The sequence below is a fragment of the Scyliorhinus torazame genome, chromosome 8 (genome assembly GCF_047496885.1).
Source record: "Scyliorhinus torazame isolate Kashiwa2021f chromosome 8, sScyTor2.1, whole genome shotgun sequence".
In the NCBI taxonomy this organism is placed as follows: domain Eukaryota; kingdom Metazoa; phylum Chordata; class Chondrichthyes; order Carcharhiniformes; family Scyliorhinidae; genus Scyliorhinus; species Scyliorhinus torazame.
The window spans coordinates 111512858-111538126 of record NC_092714.1 but is presented as its reverse complement, the minus strand read 5'-3'; the positions used below and the strand labels follow the sequence as shown (position 1 = coordinate 111538126).

The 25269-nt window shown below is 47.2% G+C and overlaps 1 protein-coding gene across 3 annotated transcripts in view; it reads left to right on the top strand.

The window, feature by feature from the left end:
- The window catches only part of map3k7cl (map3k7 C-terminal like), a 203827-nt gene that overhangs the window by 94171 nt on the left and 84387 nt on the right, over positions 1-25269 (top strand). For all 3 annotated transcript variants that reach the window (XM_072514027.1, XM_072514026.1, XM_072514025.1), the window contains one exon: positions 23934-23995. In XM_072514027.1, the coding sequence (XP_072370128.1) occupies positions 23934-23995 (62 nt within the window). The remainder of the gene's footprint in view (positions 1-23933; positions 23996-25269) is intronic.

Here is a 25269-nt window from a genome sequence, read left to right as displayed (position 1 = left end):
ACTTTGTGCGACGTAAACGGACTCCAGCCTCCGAAAGGGGTCTAAGGACAGCCTCCAGATTTTCCAAATGTTACTGCTCCGACATCCCTGTAATCAAAACGCCATCTAGGTAGACAGCCACACGTGGTAAACCTCTCAAAATGCCCTCCATAACACGTTGAAAAATTGCGCAGGCAGAGGATACTCCAAAGGGCAACCGTGTATATTCATACAGGCCCCGGTGTGTATTAATCGTTACATATGGTCGGGAGGCAGGGTCCAGCTCCAACTGCAGGTAGGCGTGACTCATATCTAATTTTGTGAACGAGAGTCCACCTGCAAGTTTCGCGTAGAGATCCTCTATGCGAGGCATTGGATATCGGTTGAGTCGGGAAACCGTATTCACTGTAAGTTTATAGTCGCCACACAAGCGAACTGTGGCATCTGGCTTCATTACAGGTACAATTGGTGCTGCCCAGTCAACAAAATGGACGGGCCTGATAATACCCAAACTCTCCAAACGAGTGAGCTCCCCTTCTACCTTCTCGAGCAAGGCGTAAGGCACTGGGCGCGCCCGGAAATAGCGCGGCGTGGCTCCTGGTTCAACTTGGATACGGGCTACGGCCCCTTTTATTTTCCCCAAACCAGGCTGGAATACATCTGGGTATCGTCCTAGCACCTCAGTCTCCATGCTCGTAGAAGGTCCACTGGGCGGAATTCTCTCCCCCCCCCCCCCCACGCCGGGTGGGAGAATCGCCGGGGCGCCGCGCGAGACTCGCCATGCCTCCCCAGCACTCGCACGCGATTCTCCCCGCCCCCAACCGGCTCGGCGAGAATCACGGCTGGCCGCTGGGAGAATCGCCGTTCCCTGTTTGCAACGGGCGAGCGGCGATTCTCCGGTCGGATGGGCCGAGCGGCCTGCCCAACATGACGGGTTCCCACCAGTGCCGTCCACACCTGGTCGCTGCCGGCGGGAACAGCGTGGGAACGCTGGGGGGGGGGGGGGGGGTGGCCTGTAGGGGCGGGGGGGGTTTCCTGCACCGGTGGGGCCTCAAAAGGAGTCTGGCCCGCGATCGGTGCCCACCAATCGGCAGGCCGGCCTCTCTGAATGAGGACCTCCTTTCCTCCGCCGCCCCGCAAGATCCATCTGACATCATCTTGCTGGGCGGTCTCGGGGAGGACAGCAACCGCGCATGCCGGGTTGTGCCGGCCAACCCGTGCATGTGCAGGTGACGTCATTTACGCGGCGCCAAGGCCCGGCCCGCGTAAATGTCGTGACGCCGCTCCTAGCCCCCAGAGGGCGGGAGAATAGGGGGCTGGGAGCGGGTTCCGACGCCGGAGTGAAACACTCCGGTTTTCACTCCGGCGTCGGGACTTAGTCTTCCAATGTGAGAATTGCGCCCCCTGTGTCTGGCGGAGTTGGTGCACTGCTTTCCTCGTGGACAGCAGGTTAAAGTCCATTTGTAGCTTTTTCCTCTCCATCGGAAGCTCCACGGTTGGGGCCTTGAAGTACCTCCTGTCTCCCTCCAGAATGGAGTCACTGCCTCGCCGCCCTCTCTTCTCTACGAGCCTTATAGGCGATAATTTCTCCACTACTCCCAGCCTTCAGTGCCTTCCAGAACATGGAAGGTGAGACTTCCCCATTCTGGTTTTAAGTGATGTACTCGCCTATGGCCTGTGATGTTTCTGGTAGAAAACCTTGTCGGCTAAGAGGGTCATGTCCAACCTTCACGCTGGGTGTTGGGCACGGCCTGTCTCCAACTTCATATCCATGTAGTGTGGAGCATGGTGGAGTATTCCGCTTTGACTATCTCTGGATGTACCGATTTCCCCACTCCAAAGAAGTCGATGTGGGTGTTCCTTCTCACTTGGGTGCATAAACTGCCAAAGGTCCACTGCCCCCATCTGCTTCATGAACGTTCCCAGTTCTGAGTGGCATGGTGGCACAGTGGTTAGAACTGCTGGCTCATGGCGCCAAGGCTGGCCCCAACTCACTAGCCATGCAGAGCGTGCACATTCTCCCCGAATTTGCGTGGGGCGCACCCCCCACAATCCAAAAAGATGTGCAAGGTAGGTGAATTGGCCACTCTAAATTGCCCCTTAATTGGAAAAGAAAGAATTGAGTACTCTAAATTTATTTTTTTAATTAATAATATAATGCCCCCCCCCCCATGATCAGTTGGTGCGTGTCTATGTCAGGAATTTTCACAATGGTCTTCTTTACAAATTCCGTGTCGTCCCAGTTGGGCGAGTACACGTTTACCAGGACCAGTGGTACCCCTTCCAAGACACCGCTGACCATAACGTACCGTCCCCCTTGGTCCGTAACCATCCTCGGCACATCCTCTTATCAATATGGCTACCCCCCTGGCCCTCGTCCCATAGCAGGAATGATAGGTCTGTCCAACCAACCCTTTCTTACCCACAGTCGGTCTTTCTTCCTCAGGTGTGTCTCTTGGAGGAAGACTATGTCGGCTTTCATACTTTTCAGGTGAATGAAGGCTCTGGATCTTTTCACTGGGCCGTTAAGTCCCCTGACATTCTAGGTGACTATTCTGATGAAGGCTTTGTCCCCGCCCTCCTGCGGGATCTATCATACTTACCTTGTGGATGTTCCTCTGCACTCTGGGGTTTCCCTTCTTTAGGGGGCTGTCCAAAATGGCCATGGTCCACCATTCTCACCATGAGGCCAGGCCCCTGCACTTTGGGGTTCCCCTTTGTCCAAGGGCCACCCAACATGGCTGTCAACTGTGAGTACACCATGTGGCGTGAGCCCCTGTGCTCCAGGGTTTCACTTTGTTTAGGGACCATCCAGTGCCTGCTTGGGGTGCCATTTTGTTCCACGTTTCCGAGAGTTACTTGCTGAAGCCAGTCTAGAGCCCTTACCCCCCTTTGTCGTTTTGTTCCCCCTGTGGTTTTGTTTCCCACCCAATCCCTCTCATTTCCTGCCCCTTCCCCCCATGTCCCCCCTTCTTCTGTCTACCCCTCTTCCTTCTCCCCCCAAAGCTGTGTCCCCCTTCCCCTCACTGCCAGACGCTCTCTCCCCGGTGGGGTCTGATTGTGCGGGCTAAATTCGGTTCAAAGGGCCTATTGTGTTGTCTTACAGAGGAGAGCCACTTGATGTGCAACTACTCAGCACATCTTCGTTACCAGAAGTCCAGTTAGGGATACTTTACAGGTTGGCAGTTGTTGTTTGTGAGGAGCTAAAGTTAATTGTTTAATGCATTAAAGTTTTCTGAGAGTCTGGACTGAGCAGTTCTATGTAGTAAGTAAACGTAGGCTGGAAGTAGTTTGAACATTAGGACATTTTGGATTAGATTCCCTGGCCTCCATGCACCTGTCAATGGAATTAACCTCACGCTGTCTGGAAACCCATAGCGGGTGGGCACTGTGGGCAGGACCGGAAGATCCAGCCAATGTGAACAGTCAAAAGATTTCACCCTGTATCTTTAAACAAAACCGATGCATTGAATTAATTGATTTACTTTATTTATAAGGCAGAACATTTGTATTAGAGGCAAACTTTTCTTTCTGTTTTGACATTAAGGTGGGTGTGTTGCTAACATTCATTCTTGATGGCTTTGATTCTGTGGGACTTGTTTGTTTGTTTCTATTTTGTATCTAAAGGAAATGTGTTATTTGTTCACAATGAAATGTAAACTCTGGAGATCCAGTGGAAAACAGTGGGCATTTGTCTTTAATCTATATGGCTCTAGCTACAGAGATGGGATGAGACAAGTTGACTCACACCTCCAGCAAACGAAAGAGGTGAATGTGGACTATTTCCAAATAAGGGTTTCCAGAATAATGAGAACATAGAACATACAATGCAGAAGGAGGCCATTCGGCCCATCGAGCCTGCACCGACCCACTTAAGCCCTCACTTCCACCCTATTCCTCGAACCCAATAACCCCTCCTAACCTTTTTGGTCACTAAGGGCAATTTACCATGGCCAATCCACCTAACCTGCACCTCTTTGGACTGTGGGAGGAAACCGGAGCAGCCAGAGGAAACCCACGTAGACACAGGAAGAACGTGCAGACTCTGCACAGCCAATAACCCAGCGGAGAATCGAACCTGGAACCCTGGCGCTGTGAAACCACAGTGCTATCCATTTGTGCTACCGTGCTGCCCAGTTGAACTGACACAGTTCAACATCACTTCAGAGGTGGGAGAAGAGAAAGACATTACCTGTACTGACAACATTCAAGAAATCCTGGAAACTTACGGGATTGGAGACTTCCATGTTGTCTTCACTGTTTGTGGTTAAGTATATGTAACATCTTGTTTAATAAATTCTACTTAGTTCATAAATACTAGGAATTCGAAGCTTGTTAAGTCAAGGACCCTAATGTTAGAAATTAAGTGTTCAGAACTTAGAAATTTTCATGAGAAGTGTTTTGTACCTCAAAACCCTAAAACCGTACAACCTGACTTTGCCTCTGTCTTAGCTCAACTGCTGTTGTAACCATATTCATGCCTTCGTTAACTCTAGAGTCGACTATTCCAATGCACTCCTGATTGGTCTCCCATATTCTCCCCTCCTTAAACTTGAGGTCATCCAAAATTTGGCTGCCCATCTCTCAACTTGCAGCAAGTCCTTTCCTCTATCACTCCGGTCGGTGCTCACTGACCTATGTTGGCTCCCAGTCAAGCAACAACTTGACTTTAAAATTCCAGCGTAAACGTGGATTCTCCGGCCGATCGCCGAAGGCAATTTCGGCGTTGGCGATCGGAGAATCCCGTCCATGGTATTCTGTTAAAGACGTATCCTTCTGGTAAAAGACTGAACATGCTACAGAAGAAATAGCTGAAAAACATCCTAGAGAGTGGTAAGGAAAAGCAAACAATTACTCACCAAATATAATTTGTAGTGTAGACGTCAGAACAAAGGTCTATGAGTAGGATTCACCATTAGCCGACTCCGAAATCGGGACATGTGTTTTGGCAGAGTATTGCTTCCAGCGCCAAAATCGCAGCAGGCGCTGATTTGACGGCAAACCGCGAATCTCCGTCACCTCGAAAATGGCGTCAATACGTTTCACTCCGCACGTACAGTAGGTACCATTTGCATATCATTAGCGGGCCCGACCTGGCACTCTGCTTCCGATGGGCCAAGTTCCCGATGGCATGGTTCAATTGTGCTTTTAAAAATCATGGAAACCGGCATGGCGGCTGCTAGGGAGAGGGAGGGGTACGGAAAGTGTCCAACATGGCCATAGTGTGCTGACAGTTGCGCTGCTGGTCTGTGGGCTTCTGCCAGGGCTGAGGGGAGTAGTTGGGGGTGGCCAGAAGGTGGGCTGTGGGGTCAGGGTGGACGGACAAGGAGCGCCATTGCCACAGCCGGCAAGGCAGCCATGCAGCTGCGCACACGGCTAACAGCCTGCTTTGAACCTGGTGCCACGGATCATATAGATGTCCCCCCAGGGCACCCCTCTGGGTGCCCTCTGGCCCCAGATGACCCATCAGCTGTATGGACGTGCTCCAACACAACCAATGCCATTCTTTTTGGCTGGGACAAGTGTATGTGGGGAATGTAATGTGCATGTGCGGCTGCTAGCCCCTCAACAGTAGCGGAATGGGTCCAGGTGCGGCGCCGGATTTTCTGTCATTGAAGTCCACGGTTTCTCCGTTGTCATTTCAGAAATGGAGGATCTCTTTTTCATATATTATCATGCAACCTCTGTATGTTTTATTGTAGTTTGGAGTCAGTCGTACAGAATTTAAACAACATTGTAGAAGTGATCTTGAGAATTAACATAAAAATTATTTGAAAATAACATAAAACTTAAAGCATTACACGCTGCAATCCAAACTGATCAAATCTCTAGGAAACAGAGACCATCAAAAATGTTAGTGTTGTTTAGCTGAGCGTGAAGTAAAATTCATCTGTCACAGCTCTGGGGCATCACTTTCTGTGACCTCTACTATTGTTATGGGCCAGGGTTTAGAAATCTCCAAAGTATATCATGGAGTTCACCTGACCGACAACTGTTTATTGATTTTGGTTACGAGGAGCACAAGGGCCTGCCTATCAAGTGTTATTCAACAGAGGCCTTAAGCCCTTTTGATCAAAAACAATGTTTATTCTGCGAATTTAGTTAACATTTTTACAAACACACAGTAAGCATTTTTATCAACTACCAACATAAATACCCCACACAGCTACAATACTCTATGTATAACCCTTAATAAATTCCCTTTCTAGCTGTTCCAATTTAATAACAAGATCCCATAAACCAGAAACCCCTTTTCAAAGGTGTGGCCCAGCACACAGCACTCAGGACCTGGTTTGGATGCTCTTGTGTCCTTTCCAAAACAGCAGGTTTGAATTTCTTCCAGAAAGCAATTATTTCTTTTCAAATTATCAAGCAGTCTGGAAACAGCTTTTAAAATTCAGATAGAGAAAAAACCTTCTTTCAACCTGTGCAGAACAAAACCAGTTCAAACTCAAAGCGAAAGTAAAACCAACTCCCAGAGCCACAGCCCAGCTACACCCACACAATGACATCACTGAAGCCAGTGACAAGCCAAAAACATTTCTTAAAGGGACACTCCCATGCCACTATAAAGATTGGATTTTATCCTTGCATAAATTAAATTTAAAAACTGTTGTAACCCACATTTGCTGAGCAAAATGTTTCAGCACTCTCTCTGGTTCTAGCTCCTTGCTGGTAACTCCCAGCTCTGGAACAAGGGGCACGATCTAATGGCCCGGCCGTGTCCGACTTGGGACGTGACGAGGCTGACAAATCGTGCGAGAGCCTTTGATGATTTTAGGCCCCGTGAGATGTAACGAGATCTCGTGAGGTGTTGCAATCAGAATCACGCATATTGAGGGTGAGATTTGCATATTTAAGTGTGTAGTTAGTCTCACTTGACTATGTCTGTGTCGGAGTTCACCAAAACGCGGGACCTAACGGACTTGCCTCAGAGACCCTGAGAGGGTTCCGTTTAGCACTAGTTTTCACTAATGTGGACCAAGCACACCGGCATTTGGTGGTGGTGGGGGGCTCTCCCAGGTGATCGGGGGCCCCAGGTGGTCAGGCTCTGGGCAGGGTGATACCCTGGCACTCCCAATGCCACATAGGCACCGTAGTACTTCCAGCCTGGCACCCTGAGTGCCACCTGGCCGCCACCTGGCAGTGCCAGGACGTGTACAGGTGGCCCTTAGAGCTGGCAGGGGCGCTGTCAGTGCCGAGATGGAATCTTGCCTTGCCGGGATCAGACCCAGGGATGCCCTACCCTTATGAGGTGGGGTGTGGGGGGCTCGGTGACCCCCTAATTGGTAAGTTGGGGCTTTGGGGAGATCCAGAAGCCGTGGTGGGGGTCCAGAGGTCGGAGCTCCATTTAAATATGGCGCCCCGATCTCTTCCTGCACTGGAACCCCTTAGTGCAGGATATGAGCCTAAGTGTGGCCTCGTTGTGGCATTCCTCACTGAGCCCAAAAATGAAGCAAATTACCGTTTAATAGCAGGGTTGATCTCGGCGCTGGGAAACGCCCCGCTAAATGCGCCCAAATGGGACTCTGTTTCACTTCCATTAAATCATACCTAATGTGTGCCAAGCTTAAGCTGCAGTAGGTGCTAAGTTTTTACGTTGAGGTCCATGAGCCAAATTAATTTGCCATGATCTGTATCCAGAAAACTGAATTGTTCCTCATAAGAAGAAGGCAAGCATAAGTACAGAAGTTTCAATCGCCAGGCTACCTTTTCAATTCCTTGGAAGCATCCATCAACCCGGAACACAGAAATATCAAAGAACTGATGTCAAACATTACTTGCAATGTATTTTAGAATTGCCCCAGTTGAAAAGAAATAATGGCTGTCATCTTTAATGTGAGTAAGTGGTCTTTCCAAGACAAGTTCTGTCCAATATTCAACCTTCAAAGTTATTCGCTGGTCCCCAGTCTTGCACTAGTGTTGAAATGTTTTACAGTTAGTCTGTATAGCATTGCCATAGCAACTGTGGTGTTGTCATTACAGACCTTTATTATTTTCACCATACTGGCCATCTGGACTATGATTCATCCATCTGTTTTTAGAATACTGATCTATTTTCAGCATCCAGTAAGAAAATCTGTAATCTAGCTATCAAGTAAACAAATTATGTATTTGAGACTGATATTTTATATGAAGAAAGTGACTTCTTGCTAGATGTTAAGTAGGAATTGGTTTTGAAATGCTGGAAGCTCAGTGGTCAGAAATCATGTTGTGACAGACTGAACTAAAATCAAACATTGTCCTGAATTAAATACATGCCCTAGCAGAATAGGCATCAGCTATTCATTGCTACATTGCTTGTGGGTGATGTATGACTAACTGTTGAGAAAGTATTTGTGTAATATGTATATCATCACCAGAACTTTTATCTGGAGTTTGGAATTTCATCATTCTTTACAGAACATACTTAAAAGGTGTGATCTGATGCGTTCAATTAAGTGAATAGATTTTTCCTGGAGTAATGAATTGGACAAGCTATGTTACCAAGAGCAATAAAATATAGATCTTCCCTGATGCCTACGTATGTAAGTCCAGTGCAAGTTGTGGCATTGAACTATGGACGGCAAGAATGTTGAATGTTTAATTCCATGACTTTGCTGAGTTGGCTTGTCTCTGCTATCGAAAATACAGGGACACTATAATTGGCTCAGCATTCCAGGCTGGGAAAGAGAAAACAAATCTGAAAAGATTCACACTCTTCATTGCCAGCTAGTGACCTCTGCTGGAAATGTCCCGTGCTGAGGGAATCTAGGGTTAGCCTTTGCGATGATGGTCCAGCATCTGTATAACTCATTGATATTGCCCGTCCAGAATCAAACATAAAGATTGGTCATTTGACCAAGTTACTACGGAGCTGCTGCACAGAACCACACTTGGCAGGGCGCCCTTCAGGAGAATTGAATAAACTCAATGGTGATTATCCTATAATTTTACATATGTCTATATGTGTATAGTTATTTACTACCCTTAATAATTAAACTTGAAGAGGTTTCACCCTTCTTTCCCCCTCTTTGCTCTACCTCTTCATTAGAGATGGTGTGGACAAATTCTGGAGAGGGTTTACATTATCAGAGGAACTTGAACTTCAGTGAACTGTAAATTGCTCATAACATTTACCACTTGATAATTGACAAATATCTTTGTTTTTCTATGTAATATGGAAAAGAGTTTCGTGATAAACCTAAGAAGCACACTGCACAGAATCAACTTGGGCTAGAACCTCAATCGACATTGTGATTGTTGACATAGGGAAAGTGTGGCCAGAAATTATTAAATAAATTTTTAGACTTGAAGTGTGTAGTTTCCATGAGATTTATATTAAGATATGGATATAAATACAGGACAATAATTGATACCTGGCGTTAATTCAATTTCGTATACTCTGATGACTTCATAAAGTACTTGACTCAATTATTGTCTTATATCTCTGCTGCCAAATTTTACCTTCTGTCATATATTATTTAATCTCCAATGATGTTGCTCACAGTGAATTGGAGGATACGCTGCATTTTTAATTCTCAGACTGTGGCAAGGCCAACATTTGTTTCCCATCCTTGGTTGCACTTGAGAAGGTGGTGAGCTGCCTTTTGAACTTCTGCCTTTCGCATGGTGATGATGTTTGTGCAATACTGTCTTGGAAATGGCCCAGCGATGCTTAATGTACGATGATATCTGTCCAAGTCAGAATGGTCTGTGAATTTGACGTAGCCATTTTCCATGCACCTGTTATTCTTGTTCTTCAAGATGGTAGAAGTTGTAGGTTTGGAAGGTGTTGCTGTAGAGGCCATAATGAGTTGCTGCTGTGTGTCTTGTAGATAGTATACATTGCAGCTATTGTACTTTGAAGATAAATGGAGTAGAGAATATAAGTGTATATATATAATTAACTATCCACGAAGGCTTGTTTGGATCTTTCTCGGGTTACAAATTAAATCTAGACAGGAGTGAATATTTTGTGGTGTCTCGGCCAGGAGTGGGGGCAGGGACTCACTTTAGATACCTGGGGTGCAGGTTGCTCGGGTGGGGGGGGCTCCATCGGTACAACATTTCTAGTTTGGTGGGGAGGGTGAAAACTGATCTGGCAAGGTGGGATGGTCTCCCCGTGTCATTGGCGGGTCGGGTATAGGCAGTTAAAATGAATGGGCGTTATTCATTATGCACTTTCGAGAATTGGATTACATCAAACATTGGTGAGGGGGGTTGGGGGGAGGGGGACTGTATGTGTTAATGGTGACTATGGGTGATTCTTGATTCCTGTTTGTCATTTGTTTATGTTAACATGCGGGCTAATGTTTGGGGGTTTGGTGGGAGGATGGGATCGTTGTTATTGATATGGGGATTGACATTGCACTCATTGCTGATTATTATTTATTGTTGGGTGTAAATCTGGGAGAAAGTGTGAAAAAGGAGGAGAATAAAAATATTTTGAAAGAACTATCCACGAAGGCTGAGCTCCAATACATGGATTGGGATAAATGCTGATCGAACTAACATGACTTTTTCTCTTGTATTTTTCTGACTTCCTTCTTTGGGAAAATAATCTTCAATGCCATCAGATTGTACCATTTATCCTTACACAGTTCAAAAATAACTTCCGCCCATTTTAAGAAGGCTTCATTTTGCACCCTGCTTTCCAAAGTTGGAATTTTAAAATGATAAATGTGAGTCTGATGTTAAATTGTCAATCATGGGGTGGCACGGTGGCGTAGTGGGTAGCACTGCTGCCTCGCGGTGCCAAGGACCCGGAATCGATCTCGCTCCGGGTCACTGTCCGTGTGGAGTTTGCACATTCTCCCCAAGTCTGTGCGGGTCTCGCCCCCACAACCCAAAGATATGCAGGATAGGTGGATTGGCTAAATTGCCATTAATTGGAAAATGTTTTTTAAAAATTGTCAATCATATTTTAATATTTCTCTGTGATCAGTATTCACTCCCATTCTAGAGTGACAATTGAACCAGTGACACAATTTCTTGAGTTTCTCAATCAGGTAATTTGCATAATGATGGCAGGTATCTGCACCATTATTGGCATGTTGTGGTCACCCACCAAAACTTTCAGTTACCATGTTTGGTCTCTTCATATATTTTTTTGTTTGAAAAATATTTTATTGAAGCATTTATATCTTAACACAACAAACATAATCACAGATCAAATCAAGGCAACAGGGCTGCAAATAACCAACTCAACAAAATACCCCACCAACACGTCCCCCTACTTCCCAATTCCCCCACCTCCCCATTTTAAACAATCCCACCCCCCCCGCATCCAACTGCTGATGTCGTAACTTTTCTCGAAGAAGTCGATAAACGGCTGCTATCTCTGGGCAAACCCCTCCACAGAACCTCACAAGGTGAACTTTTTTTTTCTTTTTTTTGAACATATTTTATTGAGGTATGTATAATTTAATTTTAACAACAGTTTTCAAGAGGAATAAAAACACTTTAAACTGGATAAGGCTAGGCCTAGCACATGACGACGATGCATTCACTCTCCTCAAGGCATCCTCCCACAGCCCAGCTTCCATAAGACCATAAGACATAGGAGCGGAAGTAAGGCCATTCGCCCCATCGAGTCCACTCCACCATTCAATCATGGCTGATTTCAACTCCATTTACCCGCTCTCTCTCCATAGCCCTTAATTCCTCGAGAAGTCAATAATTTATCAACTTCTGTCTTAAAGACATTCAACGTCCCGGCCTCCACCGCCCTCTGTGGCAATGAATTCCACAGACCCACCACTCTCTGGCTGAAGAAATTTCTCCTCATCTCTGTTCTAAAGTGACTCCCTTTTATTCTAAGGCTGTGCCCCCGGGTCCTAGTCTCCCCTGCTAATGGAAACAACTTCCCTACATCCACCCTATCTAAGCCATTCATTATCTTGTAAGTTTCTATTAGATCTCCCCTCAACCTCCTAAACTCCAATGAATATAATCCCAGGATCCTCAGACGTTCATCGTATGTTAGGCCTACCATTCCTGGGATCATCCGTGTGAATCTCCGCTGGACCCGCTCCAGCGCCAGTATGTCCTTCCTGAGGTGTGGGGCCCAAAATTGCTCACAGTATTCTAAATGGGGCCTAACTAATGCTTTATAAAGCTTCAGAAGTACATCCCTGCTTTTATATTCCAAGCCTCTTGAGATGAATGACAACATTGCATTTGCTTTCTTAATTACGGACTCAACCTGCAAGTTTACCTTTAGAGAATCCTGGACTAGGACTCCCAAGTCCCTTTGCACTTCAGCTTTATGAATTTTGTCACCGTTTAGAAAATAGTCCATGCCTCTATTCTTTTTTCCAAAGTGCATGACCTTGCACTTGCCCACGTTGAATTTCATCAGCCATTTCTTGGACCACTCTCCTAAACTGTCTAAATCTTTCTGCAGCCTCCCCACCTCCTCCATACTACCTGCCCCTCCACCTATCTTTGTATCATCGGCAAACTTAGCCAGAATGCCCCCAGTCCCGTCATCTAGATCGTTAATATATAAAGAGAACAGCTGTGGCCCCAACACTGAACCCTGCGGGACACCACTCGTCACCGGTTGCCATTCCGAAAAAGAACCTTTTATCCCAACTCTCTGCCTTCTGCCTGACAGCGAATCGTCAATCCATGTTAGTACCTTGCCTCGAATACCATGGGCCCTTATTTTCCAACTCCCTGCCAAACTCTTCCTCCCACTTGCGTTTTACAACCCCTTGTGGTGTTGGGTGTTCTGACACACAGATGAGCCAACACGGTTGCATATGGTACAACGCTACTTTATTTAAACTTACTATTTACAGTTTGGTCTTTGCACTCTGCACGTGGGGGGTTCCCTGCTTGTGATGTTTTAACAGCTCTTTCTTGTTCCCTTCTCCCCAGACCTACTGACCACCAGGTGTCGTGCTCGTGCTTTTTATGTGGTTGGTGTTCTTGTCTGTGATTGGTTGTGGTGTTGTGTACTCTGATTTGCCTGTTAGTGTGTCCATCATGATGTGTGTGTTTGAATATCATGACATCCCCCCTTTTTACAAAGATATGTGCCTACGTGGTAATAAATATGATCGTGTCGTGAGTGCATCTAAGAGTGTGTGTGTGTCGTGTGCAGCATGTGCATATGACGGAACTATGTACATGGGGCGATGTCGGGTGCGTCACATGAACCAAGTTGTACCATAACATAACATAAATGCGAACGAGAGAAGAAGAAAAAAAACTTGAACAGTTGTCCAGTCAGACGACATCTGGAACGATAAACAACAACAGGTTATCATGTAAAATTGTGCAACTTGTTAAACATATGAACGGTATTATAAGTCCAGTCTAATGGGCTTGCGACGAGTTCGGGTTGACCGTCTCAAGGGTGGATCAAGAACCACCGGCTGCTGTGCAGGCATGGCCATGGGTGGCGATGGAAAGGGCGTGATGTGCGGCAGCTCCACAAAGTCATCCTCGGAAGCCTGTTGAGGATCTGGCGTGTGCGTGCTGTGTGGCTGTGAGCGTGGAAGTCGGCGAAGGGCGCGCCGATTGCGGCGACGCACGGAACCATCCGGCATGCGAACCAGGAACGAGCGGGGAGCCACTTGTCGGAGGACTTCGGCCGGTGCTGACCAGCCACCATACGGTTGATGGACGCGTACTTTGTCTCCGGAGGACAGGGGGGGCAGGTCCGTCGCTCGTGTGTCGTACCGACTTTTCTGGCGATCACGCTGCAGTTGCATGTTCCGAAGAACCGCCTCATGGTCTGTTGTTGGTGCCAGGATGGAAGGTACCGTCGTCCTGAGGGAGCGACCCATTAGTAGCTGCGCTGGCGAGAGACCCGTGGATAGCGGGGCCGATCGATAGGCCAGCAAGGCAAGGTTAAAGTCCGATCCGGCAGCAGCCGCCTTGCACAGGAGCCGCTTGGCGATGTGGACACCCTTTTCAGCCTTCCCGTTCGATTGTGGATGCAGAGGGCTGGATGTCACATGAGTGAAACCATATGCTGCGGCAAAGGACGACCATTCACAGCTGGCAAAACAAGGTCCATTGTCTGACATGACAGTCCTTGGAATGCCATAGCGAGCAAATGTTTCCTTGCAGGCCCCAATGACTGCGGACGACGTCAGATCATGGAGAGGCATGACTTCCGGGTAGTTTGAGAAGTAGTCTATAATAACAATGTAATCTCTGCCGAGCGCGTGAAATAGGTCAACACCCACCTTCGCCCAGGGGGACGTCACCATCTCGTGTGGTAGAAGTGTTTCCGGAGGTTGCGCCGGCTGAAACCTCTGACAGGTTGTGCAGTTGAGCACCATGTTGGCTATGTCTTCATTAATACCCGGCCAATATACCGCCTCCCGGGCCCTTCGTCTGCATTTTTCGACGCCCAAGTGGCCTTCGTGTAGTTGATGAAGAATCATCTGGCGCACGCTGTGCGGAATAACGATCCTGTGTGATTTCATAAGGACCCCGTCTATGTTGGTGAGATCATCTCGCACATTATAAAACTGGGGGCACTGCCCTTTTAGCCACCCTTCCGTCATGTGGCGCATCACTCGCTGCAGAAGGGGGTCAGTCGCCGTCTCTGCGCGTATGTGGGCCAGACTAGGATCATCAGCTGGCAGATTTGCTGCTGTCAGAGTTACGTGTGCCTCAATTTGACGCACGAACCCCTCCGCATCTGGTGGTGTGCTCACTGCTCGGGAAAGAGTGTCCGCCACGATGAGCTCCTTCCCCGGAGTGTAGATCAGTTCAAAATCGTACCTCCTGAGTTTAAGTAAGATGCGCTGGAGGCGAGGAGTCATGTCGTTCAGGTCTTTGTTAATGATGTTGACCAGGGGGCGGTGGTCAGTTTCGACCGTAAATCGTGGCAGGCCATACACATAGTCGTGGAACTTGTCCAGTCCAGTTAACAAGCCCAGGCATTCTTTTTCGATTTGCGCGTAGCGCTGTTCGGTAGGGGTCATGGCTCGTGAGGCATATGCAACCGGGGCCCATGACGACGTGCTGTCTTTTTGCAGGAGTACCGCTCCAATACCAGATTGGCTGGCGTCTGTTGAGATCTTTGTAGGGCGAGTCGTGTCAAAGAAGGCCAGCACTGGTGCCGTGACCAGTTTGTGCTTGAGCTCCTCCCATTCCCGCTGATGCGATTGGTGCCAGTTGAATTCTGTCGATTTTTTTACGAGATGGCGCATATTTGTTGTATGAGAAGCCAGGTTGGGAATGAACTTCCCAAGGAAGTTGACCATGCCCAGGAATCTTAAGACAGCCTTCTTGTCAGCCGGTCGTGGCATGGCTGTGATGGCGCTAACCTTGTCTGCATCGGGACGGACCCCTGACCTTGAGATGTGGTCCCCGAGGAATTTCAGCTCCGTCTGGCCGAAGGCACACTTCGCACGGTTGAGACGCAGGCCATTTTGTCGTATGCGGGTAAAGACACGTCGTAGACGATGCATGTGTTCCTGCGGAGTGGTGGACCAAATGATGATATCGTCCACATATACACGTACCCCTTCGATGCCTTCCATCATCTGCTCCATAATGCGGTGGAAAACTTCAGATGCCGAAATGATGCCGAATGGCATCCGGTTGTAGCAGAATCTGCCAAAAGGGGTGTTGAATGTGCATAGTCTTCGGCTGGCCGGGTCCAGTTGGATCTGCCAGAATCCTTTGGACGCATCCAATTTAGTGAATATTTTGGCTCGCGCCATCTCGCTGGTGAGGTCTTCTCGTTTCGGGATGGGATAGTGTTCCCGCATGATGTTCTTATTCAGATCTTTTGGATCTATACATATACGGAGCTCGCCAGAGGGCTTCTTTACACAGACCATGGAGCTGACCCATGGCGTGGGCTCCGTGACCCTGGATAGGACCCCTTGGTCCTGAAGAATCTGCAGTTGTGCCTTGAGGCGGTCTTTGAGTGGCGCAGGAACCCTGCGAGGTGCGTGAACGACAGGGATGGCGTCCGGTCTGAGTCGAATCTTGTACGTGTATGGCAATGTCCCCATGCCTTCAAAAACCTCCTGGTTGTGAGCAAGGAGGGAATGGAGATTTGCGTGGAACTCAGCATCCGGGAAGTCGGATATCTCATCTGGAGAGAGAGACATAATGCGCTGTACCAGGTGAAGGACCTTACACGCCTGTGCGCCCAGTAACGAGTCCTTTGATGAGCCGACAACTTCGAAGGGGAGTGTGGCCGTGTACCTCTTGTGAGTCACCTGTAGCTGGCAAGATCCTATGGACGGGATGACGTTCCCGTTATAGTCAACCATCTTGAGCCGGGATGGCGTGATGGGTGGTTTGACCTTCATGGCCTGGACTGCAGAGTAAGCAATCAGGTTGGCGGATGCGCCAGTGTCCAGACGGAAGGCGACGCGCGATCGGTTGACCATCAGGGTGGCACACCACTCATCGGCTGGATTGATGGCATTGACCTTGTTGACATCAATGACGGAAACTCGGAAGGCATCCTGGTCATCTGCATCACTTAACTGGAAGTCTTGATGCGTGGGCTGGACGGTCCTGACTTGTCTGCGAGGTTGTCGAGGATGCGCCGGATCCATGGGTTGAGCCGAACGACAGTGGGCTGCGTAGTGGCCCATCGTGCCACATCTGTGGCACTGTCGATTTTTTGCAGGACATTGCCCTTTTAAATGTAGAACTCCACAATTGCCGCACGTCATGACGTCACGGCGTTCGTTGCGCCACTGCGCATGCGCAGTGCGATCTTGCGGTGGGCGCGCCTGCGCAGTGCGTCCCTCGTTGTGGCCGTTATTTTTGGCGCGCACCTGCGCGGGAGACCGCGAAAAGCGCGGGAAGCGGCCGCTGTCGTCCGGGCCGTGGGTCGGGAAGTAATCGACGGCCTGGATGCGTTCGACGTCGTGGGCGGCCTGGCTTGCCGATTCGACGGCTGGGGACCCCCTCCGTGCCAACTCGGACGCCTGAAATCGGGCAAAACGGCAGGTAGCATTTTCGTGGAGGACACAGGCTTCCACAGCAGACGCTAAGGTGAGGCTTTTCATTTTAAGAAGCTGCTGGCGTAGGCCACTAGAGGCAACGCCAAAAACAATCTGGTCCCTGATCATGGACTCTGTGGTGGTGCCGTAACCGCAGGACTGCGCTAGAATCCGGAGGTGCGTCAAAAAGGGTTGAAAAAGCTCCTCCTTACCTTGCAGGCGTTGCTGAAAGAGGTATCTTTCAAAACTTTCATTTACTTCAACTTGAAAGTGCTGGTCCAGTTTGAAGATGACCGTGTCATATTTGGCTTGGTTTTCGCCTTCTTTGAACACCAGTGAGTTGAAGACGTCGGTGGCGTGCGGACCTGCGTAGAAGAGGAGCATTGCAATCTTCGTGTCATCCGAGACATTCTGTTTTTCGGTGGCACGGATGTACAGGTCAAATCGCTGCCTGTAGAGCTTCCAGTTGGTACCTAGGTTCCCCGCGACTTGCATCGGCTGCGGTTTGCCGGTGTGGTCCATGTCCAGAATGGCAGGTTAGTAGGCAGGTATCGATCCACTCCTGTACCATGTGGTGTTGGGTGTTCTGACACACAGATGAGCCAACACGGTTGCATATGGTACAACGCTACTTTATTTAAACTTACTATTTACAGTTTGGTCTTTGCACTCTGCACGTGGGGGGTTCCCTGCTTGTGATGTTTTAACAGCTCTTTCTTGTTCCCTTCTCCCCAGACCTACTGACCACCAGGTGTCGTGCTCGTGCTTTTTATGTGGTTGGTGTTCTTGTCTGTGATTGGTTGTGGTGTTGTGTACTCTGATTTGCCTGTTAGTGTGTCCATCATGATGTGTGTGTTTGAATATCATGACACCCCTATTGGGGCTTCCTCCCTGTCCATCAGTTCTTTGTAAAGCCCCTGGGGCGGTAGGTGAGAAAAGGACGGTACCTGCTTCCGAACAAAGTCCCTCACCTGCAAATACTCCCGGAACCCATTCCCGACGGTCAGCTCAAATTCCTCCTCCAAGCTTGGAAAGCAGCTGTCAGTGAACAGATCCCCAAACCACTCAATCCCCACCCGATGCCACCCCGAAATCCCCCCCATCCAGCCCCCCTGAAACAAACCGGTGATTCCCTCAAATCGGAGCCCAAACCGAGACCCCCTCCAGCCCCAGGTATTGCTGCCACTCTCCCCACACCCTCAGCGCCGCCATCACCACCGGGCTTGTGGAGTACCTGACTGGCGAGAACGGCCCCTAAACTCGCATCCTTGCAAGAGGCTGCCTCCATCGGCTCCCACACTGACCCTGACCCCGACCCCGACCTACTATCCACTTCGGAACCATCGCCGCCCAGTAATAATTCATGAAGTTCAGGAGAGCCAACCGCTCCATTTATTAACACAACATTATACACATGAGGTCTGGCTACAGCTTACCCAGTCCTTTCTAGTCAGCCTCACACTGGCTGACCTTTTATCCCAGTGCTAGTAAGCTACCCCATCCCCAAGTGGGTGGGGGAGCTTGTACTCTCAATGGGCACAGGGAAACAATCATCCTCAATTGGATATCTCATGTGCAGATTATTATAGTTTGACCCTTGACTTATGCAAAGAAGGAGCCCGTCAGCAATGTTGGTTTGTCTTGAGACAGTTGTCACTGGCTATGTACAGGAAAACAGGTTCACATGTCTAACAGGCATGGCAAGTTTATAAAATATACCTGAATATGCAGCTGAGAGGAACAGGTCCTTTCATGCAAAAAATACCTCGTCACACCCGAAGGACAATGATATGTGAAAGGTTGTTTTATGTTGCAAAATCCAGTTATTTCTTTTTGAAAAATGAAAATCTATCATCAAAGAAGAGAAGGATGAAGTGCATTCATCACAAGACATAGACACAAGGGCCATGCTGTGTTTAAATAACTTGTAACAGCCATAAGTTTGGAAAGACAGCTTTAATAAGGACACAGGGAGTCCACACCGAGTAAAATACATGTACACATGATATTTACACTGCCGGATAGATCCCTGCCAGGTTCCTATTCTGTCGGTGACTTACTGGCTGACTTTTTTTACAGAGGTTAATAGAGATTCCCCACGCCTAGCGAGAGAGCTCATACTCCGCAAGAACGACGGGGAAGACAATCATTCCCACCCTGTATGGCCCCATGCGGGATATTACAACATTTCCTCCAGGCTCTTTACTTCTTGCTGTCATTTCTCTCTGTCCTTTCTTTTTACCCACTATAATGCCACCCCCAACTCCCTTGTCACTGTCAGCCCACATTGGCTCAGCACTCAGTCTTAATCTCAAGAACATTTATTTAAAACATGAGAAATGCTTGTAACAATGTACAAGGTAAAGAGGCAGACATACTGGTTTTATTCGCGATGGGTAGGTTAATGGCAATCGTGCCAGGTATTTGCGAGTTTTTAGATTTCTCAAGTTCACAATTCACGTGGGAAACTTAAATATGTAGAAGGCTATGTTTAGGTTTTCTGTCCGAATCATGAATATTAAGAAAAGCTCTCAAACTGTGGGTGTTGCAACATGATAATTTACTGGAGGGGTGAACTGCAGCATAAACTGTGGCTCACTTGTTAGCCCTTTTGCTTCTGAGTTGCAAGGTTCTCACTTCAATTCCCAGTCCAGGATTTAGAATCACAGAATCTCTACACTGCAGAAGGAGGCCATTCGGCCCATCGTGTCTGCACCGACATTCTGAAAGAGCACCCCACCTAGGCCCACCCCATCCCTGCAATCCTGTAACCCCACCTAACCTTTGGATACAAATGGGCAATTTATTATGGCCAATCCACCTAACCTACATATCTTTAAACTGTGGGAGGAAGCCAAAGCACCCAGAGGAAACCCACGCAGACACGGAGAGAATGTACAATCTACACAAGGCCGGACTTTAACCCGGGTCCCTGGCATTGTGAGGCAGCAGGGCTAACCACTATGCCACCGTGCCGCTTGAGCACAAAAATCTACACTGCCACTCCAGTGCAGTACTGAGGGAGTGATGCACTGCCAGAAGTGCCACCTTACAGATGAAATGATTAACCAAGGTCTGCTTAAGTGGATATAAAGGAACCCATGGCACTGTTTTGAGGCAGAAATAATAATAGTATAATAATCTTTATTGTCACAAGTAGGCTTACATTAACACTGCAGTGAAGTTACTGTGAAAAGCCCCTAGTCACCACATTCCGGCACCTGTTCGGGTACACGGAGGGAAAATCCAGAATGTCCAAATTCCCTAACAGCATGTCTTTCGGGACTTGTGGGAGGAAACCGGAGCACCCAGAGGAAACCCGTGCAGACACAGGGAGAACGTGCAGACTCCGCACAGACAGTGACCCGAGCCGGGAATCGAACCTGGGACCCTGGCACTATGAAGCAATAGTGCTAACCACTGCTACCATGGGGGCTTATCATCGGTGTCCTGGTGCTTAAAGAACATCAGAAAAACATAAATTTGTTATTATCACATTGCACTGTGTAGGAGTTTACTGCGTGCAAATTGTATGTTTCCTACATTACAAGAGTGACTACACCTCAAAAATATTTAATTGGCTGTAAATTGTGTCCTGTGTTGTCTTTGATTTAATTTGCAAAGTGACTTTTTCTCATTGTTGAACAATTTTCAAACTGCCCATCTCATAACTTCATGGTGTAATTCCTCTAACATTGGGGAATGTACCACTAATCCTGGATGTGTTCCACAGGGAACAAAACTGTATATGGGCGGGATTTTTCACGCAACCCGCCGTGGTGGAGGGGCCCCGCCATTGGACGGCGGCGGGATCTTCTGGTCCAGCAGTTGTCAACAGGGTTTCCCGTTGAATATACCCCTCGCCGCTGGGAAACCCAGGGAGGTGCGCCATCGGCGGGGCTGGAGGATCCTGCTGTGTGAACGGCTGGAAGGTTCTGGCCCATATGTGTGTTGAATTAAAATTGAAGTTGCTGCAACTTTTAAACTTGACAAATGCTTTCAGGCAAAGACAAATGGTTCATATTGAAGGAAAGTATAAATGAGCATGGAGTCGGTTACAGTGTTATGACTCAATTGATTTCTTCACTGAATACATGTACACATATATATGAATACATGAATTAACTGTTTTTGATCACCCTTTATATCAAATGCCATTTTTAAGCTTTTTATCTGTTTAATTGTAATGTCCTCATCCCACATCCCTCTCGATCTCCGTAACTTCCTCTACAACCCTCTGAGATCTCTGCACTATTCCTATTCTGGCCTCTTCCCCAATTTTAATTGCTGCACGATTGGTGGCTGAACTTTCAGCCTCCTTGACCTTGAACCCTGGAATTTCCTCACTAAACGTCTCCACCACTCTCTCTTCCTTTATGATGAACTGTAAAATCTACCTCTTTGACCAAGTTTTTGAACATCTGTATTGATATCTGCATGTATTAAAACTGCTTGATTATTGTTAAGTGCTTTAGGACATTTTGCTCCAGTAAATGTGCTATTGAACTAAGTGAATGATAGTTATGTTATGCCAGAACAATGCTTTTAGTTATCCAGAACAATGATCGGTGTACGTGATTGGTGTATTGTGTTAATGTAAAGGATTTGCTATCATCACTTCTAATAATTGTGCCAAATATAATTTTTGTGCAAATTTATTTTTGATTTCATCAACTCCCTCACTTCCGTTGAACAATTTATCCTCCTCATGGTTAATTTATTTGGCAAACCGCCAGCATTGTCTTACCCCTTACCACGTGTGATAATATGTGCCTGCATGCATTATCATGTAAAAGTGCACGGCAAAGCAACGGTTTACGTGGGACTGGAGAGTTGCACCGGACACAGTGTGATGTATATAGTCACATGCTTAGAGAACAGTCTAGAAGCTACACGCTGTAAGCAGCTAGCTTGCACGGTAGGAGCAACACCATATGCATGATCATACTTGGAACTGTAAATAGTTAAACCCTACCAGAAAAGGTGTTTATGTTTAAACACACAAATCTCAAGATCTCATCAATGAATCACCACCACCGCAGCAGAAAGAGCCAGAGAATGACACAGAGTAGGTTATATCCTGATTCCACTAGATTCCGATCTCTACCCCCTCAACCACCATCCTCCCCTGGGAGAGGTACAATTGGGACAGGGTGGGTGGAAAGAAGAGAGGGAGGCGGAAACAGGAGAATTTCTTCAAACTCAATATCCCAATTTTGGTCTATTCTGTCACACGAACAACACTTACGAAGGTGAAAGACATAGGTGCTGGCCTAGCTGACCACTGAAATTCATAGAGCGACAGAAGTGCAACCAAAAAGAAGGCATTGGGTGGGATTCTCCACCCCACCGCACCCGTTTTCTGGTGCAGCGCGCCCCCGCCGGCAGCAGGATCCTCTGCCCCATCAGCCGGCCAATGGGGTTTCCCATTTGGGCACCCCCACGTGGTCGGAAAATCTGTCAGCGTGAGTGTGTTGACCATGAAGCAGGGGTTCCCGCCGATAGAGAATCCGGACCATTGTTTCAGGAGGGAACCACAACAGTAAATCACAGTAGCATCTTCAGAAGCTGTGTCCTGGACTGTCCACGAGCTGCTATGTAAAAATCACTTATTTCCAATTTATCTGCTTTACATTCACTGAACTACATATGTTAAATATATGTCAATGATGTACAATTGCATTAACTTAACTGCAATTATTCTAAATGAGTTATGCAGTTTACGAAAAGTGATTTAGTGGAAAATATTCTTTGAAGACAGTGATTGATGAAGAGCAACATGTGTTCTAGAACATAGAACATAGAGTGCAGAAGGAGGCCATCCGGCCCATCGAGTCTGCACTGACCCACTTAAGCCCTCACTTCCATCCTATCCCCGTAACCCAATAACCCCTCCTAACATTTTTGGTCACTAAGGGCAATTTATCATGGCCAATCCACCTAACCTACACTTCTTTGGACTGGGAGAAAACCGGAGCACCCGGAGGAAACCCACGCAGACATGGGGAGAACGTGCAGACTCCGCACAGACAGTGACCCAGCGGGGCATCGAACCTGGGACCCTGGCACTGTGAAGCCACAGTGCTTGCCACTTGTGCTACTGTGCTGCCCACTGTGTTGATGTTATAGAGGGAAGTAAATAAGGGAAATAGTTTCAGTATTTTTAAAAGCCATCCGTGCTTCAAAAACTGCTCTTAATCATGTTAGACCAGTAAAAGATGTGAATTATAAAAAGGCAGTGTCAGGAGTGCAAAATGAGGGTATGTGTAATGGCAGACAATATTCCACTCCTCCTGTATTTAACATGCGTTTATTGAACAGTTGTCACTGTATAATCTGTTCAGCAATAATGTTTAAAAACCATTACATTCTAGCTGTCATTGGCACTATCATTTTTAGCATCAGGTGGAAAAGAGACAATTTGCCAGTTTCATTTTTTTTTAAATTTGGAAGACCCAATTCTTTTTTTTCAATTAAGGGGCAATTTAGCGTGTCTAATTCACCTACCCTGCACATCTTTTTTTTGGGGATGTGGGGGTGAGACCCATGCAGACACGGAGAGAATGTGAAATCTCCACACGGTCAGTCACCAGGGGCCAGGATCAAACCTGGGTCCTCAGCGCGATGAAGCAGCAGTGCTAAGCACTGTGCAACCGTGCTGCCCCAAGTTTTATTTTTTAAAAGCTCATTTTTCTATTTCTTTTCTGGGCTTCCACACCAAATGTCTTTCCACCTGTGAGTGGGCAGGCAGCCGTCCTGTTCTCAGGCCTGCCTTCCTTTACATTCGAGTCATCAGGGTAACTGTACAGGAAAGAACAACTTTCCATTCCGTCTTTCTCTGTTGTGAACTGGCTAAAAATCCGCATTCTGCCACACCACAATGTGCACTACTGCAATACAACACCATGTACGATCCTTTGTCTTAAGTGTTCGAATTTATAGAACTGTCGTAACAATATAAATTGCTTGTTTGCTTTTGTTTAAATTAAATATTACTTTATTTACCTAATATATTAATTTCTCTTTCCTTAGAGCTGAATATCCCTGATGATTTTATTCCAAACGTTTACCTCCAACTTGATCAGCGCCTACAGGTAAAACATAATTGAGTTCTGTTTAATTTTAAGAAAAAAAACATTGTCACTTCAATGAATTACACTTTGTAGACCAGTTTCTATTGAAAGTACACAACATTAGCATCTTATACGACCAAAATACTGTGGCTTGGTACAGGATTACATGTACAAGGGGTTAAAATTCAGAACAATTCTAAAATTATTAAGATTTAATGTGATTGCCACTCTATGCTGTTATGGAGAAGGCTGTAGGATTTTGACACCACGACAACAAAGGAATGATGATATATTTCCAAGTTAGGATGATGTGTGGCTTGGAGGAGATCTTGCAGATGTTGGTGTTTGTTCCCATGAATCTGCTACTTCTGCCCTTCTAGTGGTAAAGGTCAGGGGATTTGGAAGGTGCTGTCAAATTTGTGGTGGTGCATCTTGAATATGGTATGTAGAGCTGTCACTGCGCTGGTGGAGTAGGGAATGGAAGTTTAAGGTGGGAAATCGGGTGGCAGTCAAGTTGCTGATTTCCCCTGGATGGTGTCGAGCTTCTTGAGTGTTGCTAGAGCTTCACTTATCCATGCAAGGGGAGAAAATTCTACCACACGCCTTGGCTCAAGACTATAATGAGATCTGGAGTCAAGTGCTCCGGATGGAGCCCAAGTTGAACAGGTTATGGATATCTAGGTGCTGCTTGACTGCACTGTCATTGACATCTTCATTACATTGCTGATGGTTGAAAATAAGCTCACTGGGTGGTAATAGGCTGGATTGGATTTTCTTTTTTTGCAGTCAGTATATACCTGGACCATTTTCCACTTTGTTGGGAATATGCCTGTGTTGTAGCTGTACTGGAACATCTTGGTTTGTGTTGCAACTAGTTCTGGAAAACAAGACTTTAGCTTTACTGCCAAGATGTTGTTGGAGCCATAACCTTGGCTAAATCCAGTGTGCTCAACTGTATCTTGATTAATCAAATTGGCTGAAGATTCATATCAGTGACGCTGGGGACCTCAGGGGCAGGCTGAGGTGTATCATCCACTCAGCATGCTGCAGCTATGTCTTATGCACTAATGTGTTGAACATAGCCATCCATGGGATGGGGATATTCATAGAGCCTCCTCTTTCCATTAGTTGGCCACCTCCATTTACAACATGCTGCGACAGGACTGATCTGGTTCTTTGGTTGTGGTACCATGTGGCTCTGACACTGGCATGGTGTTGCCACTGTTTAGCATGCATGGTTTCAGCACATCGGCATCTCATTTTTAAAGATGCCTGTTGATGTTTCCAGCATGTTT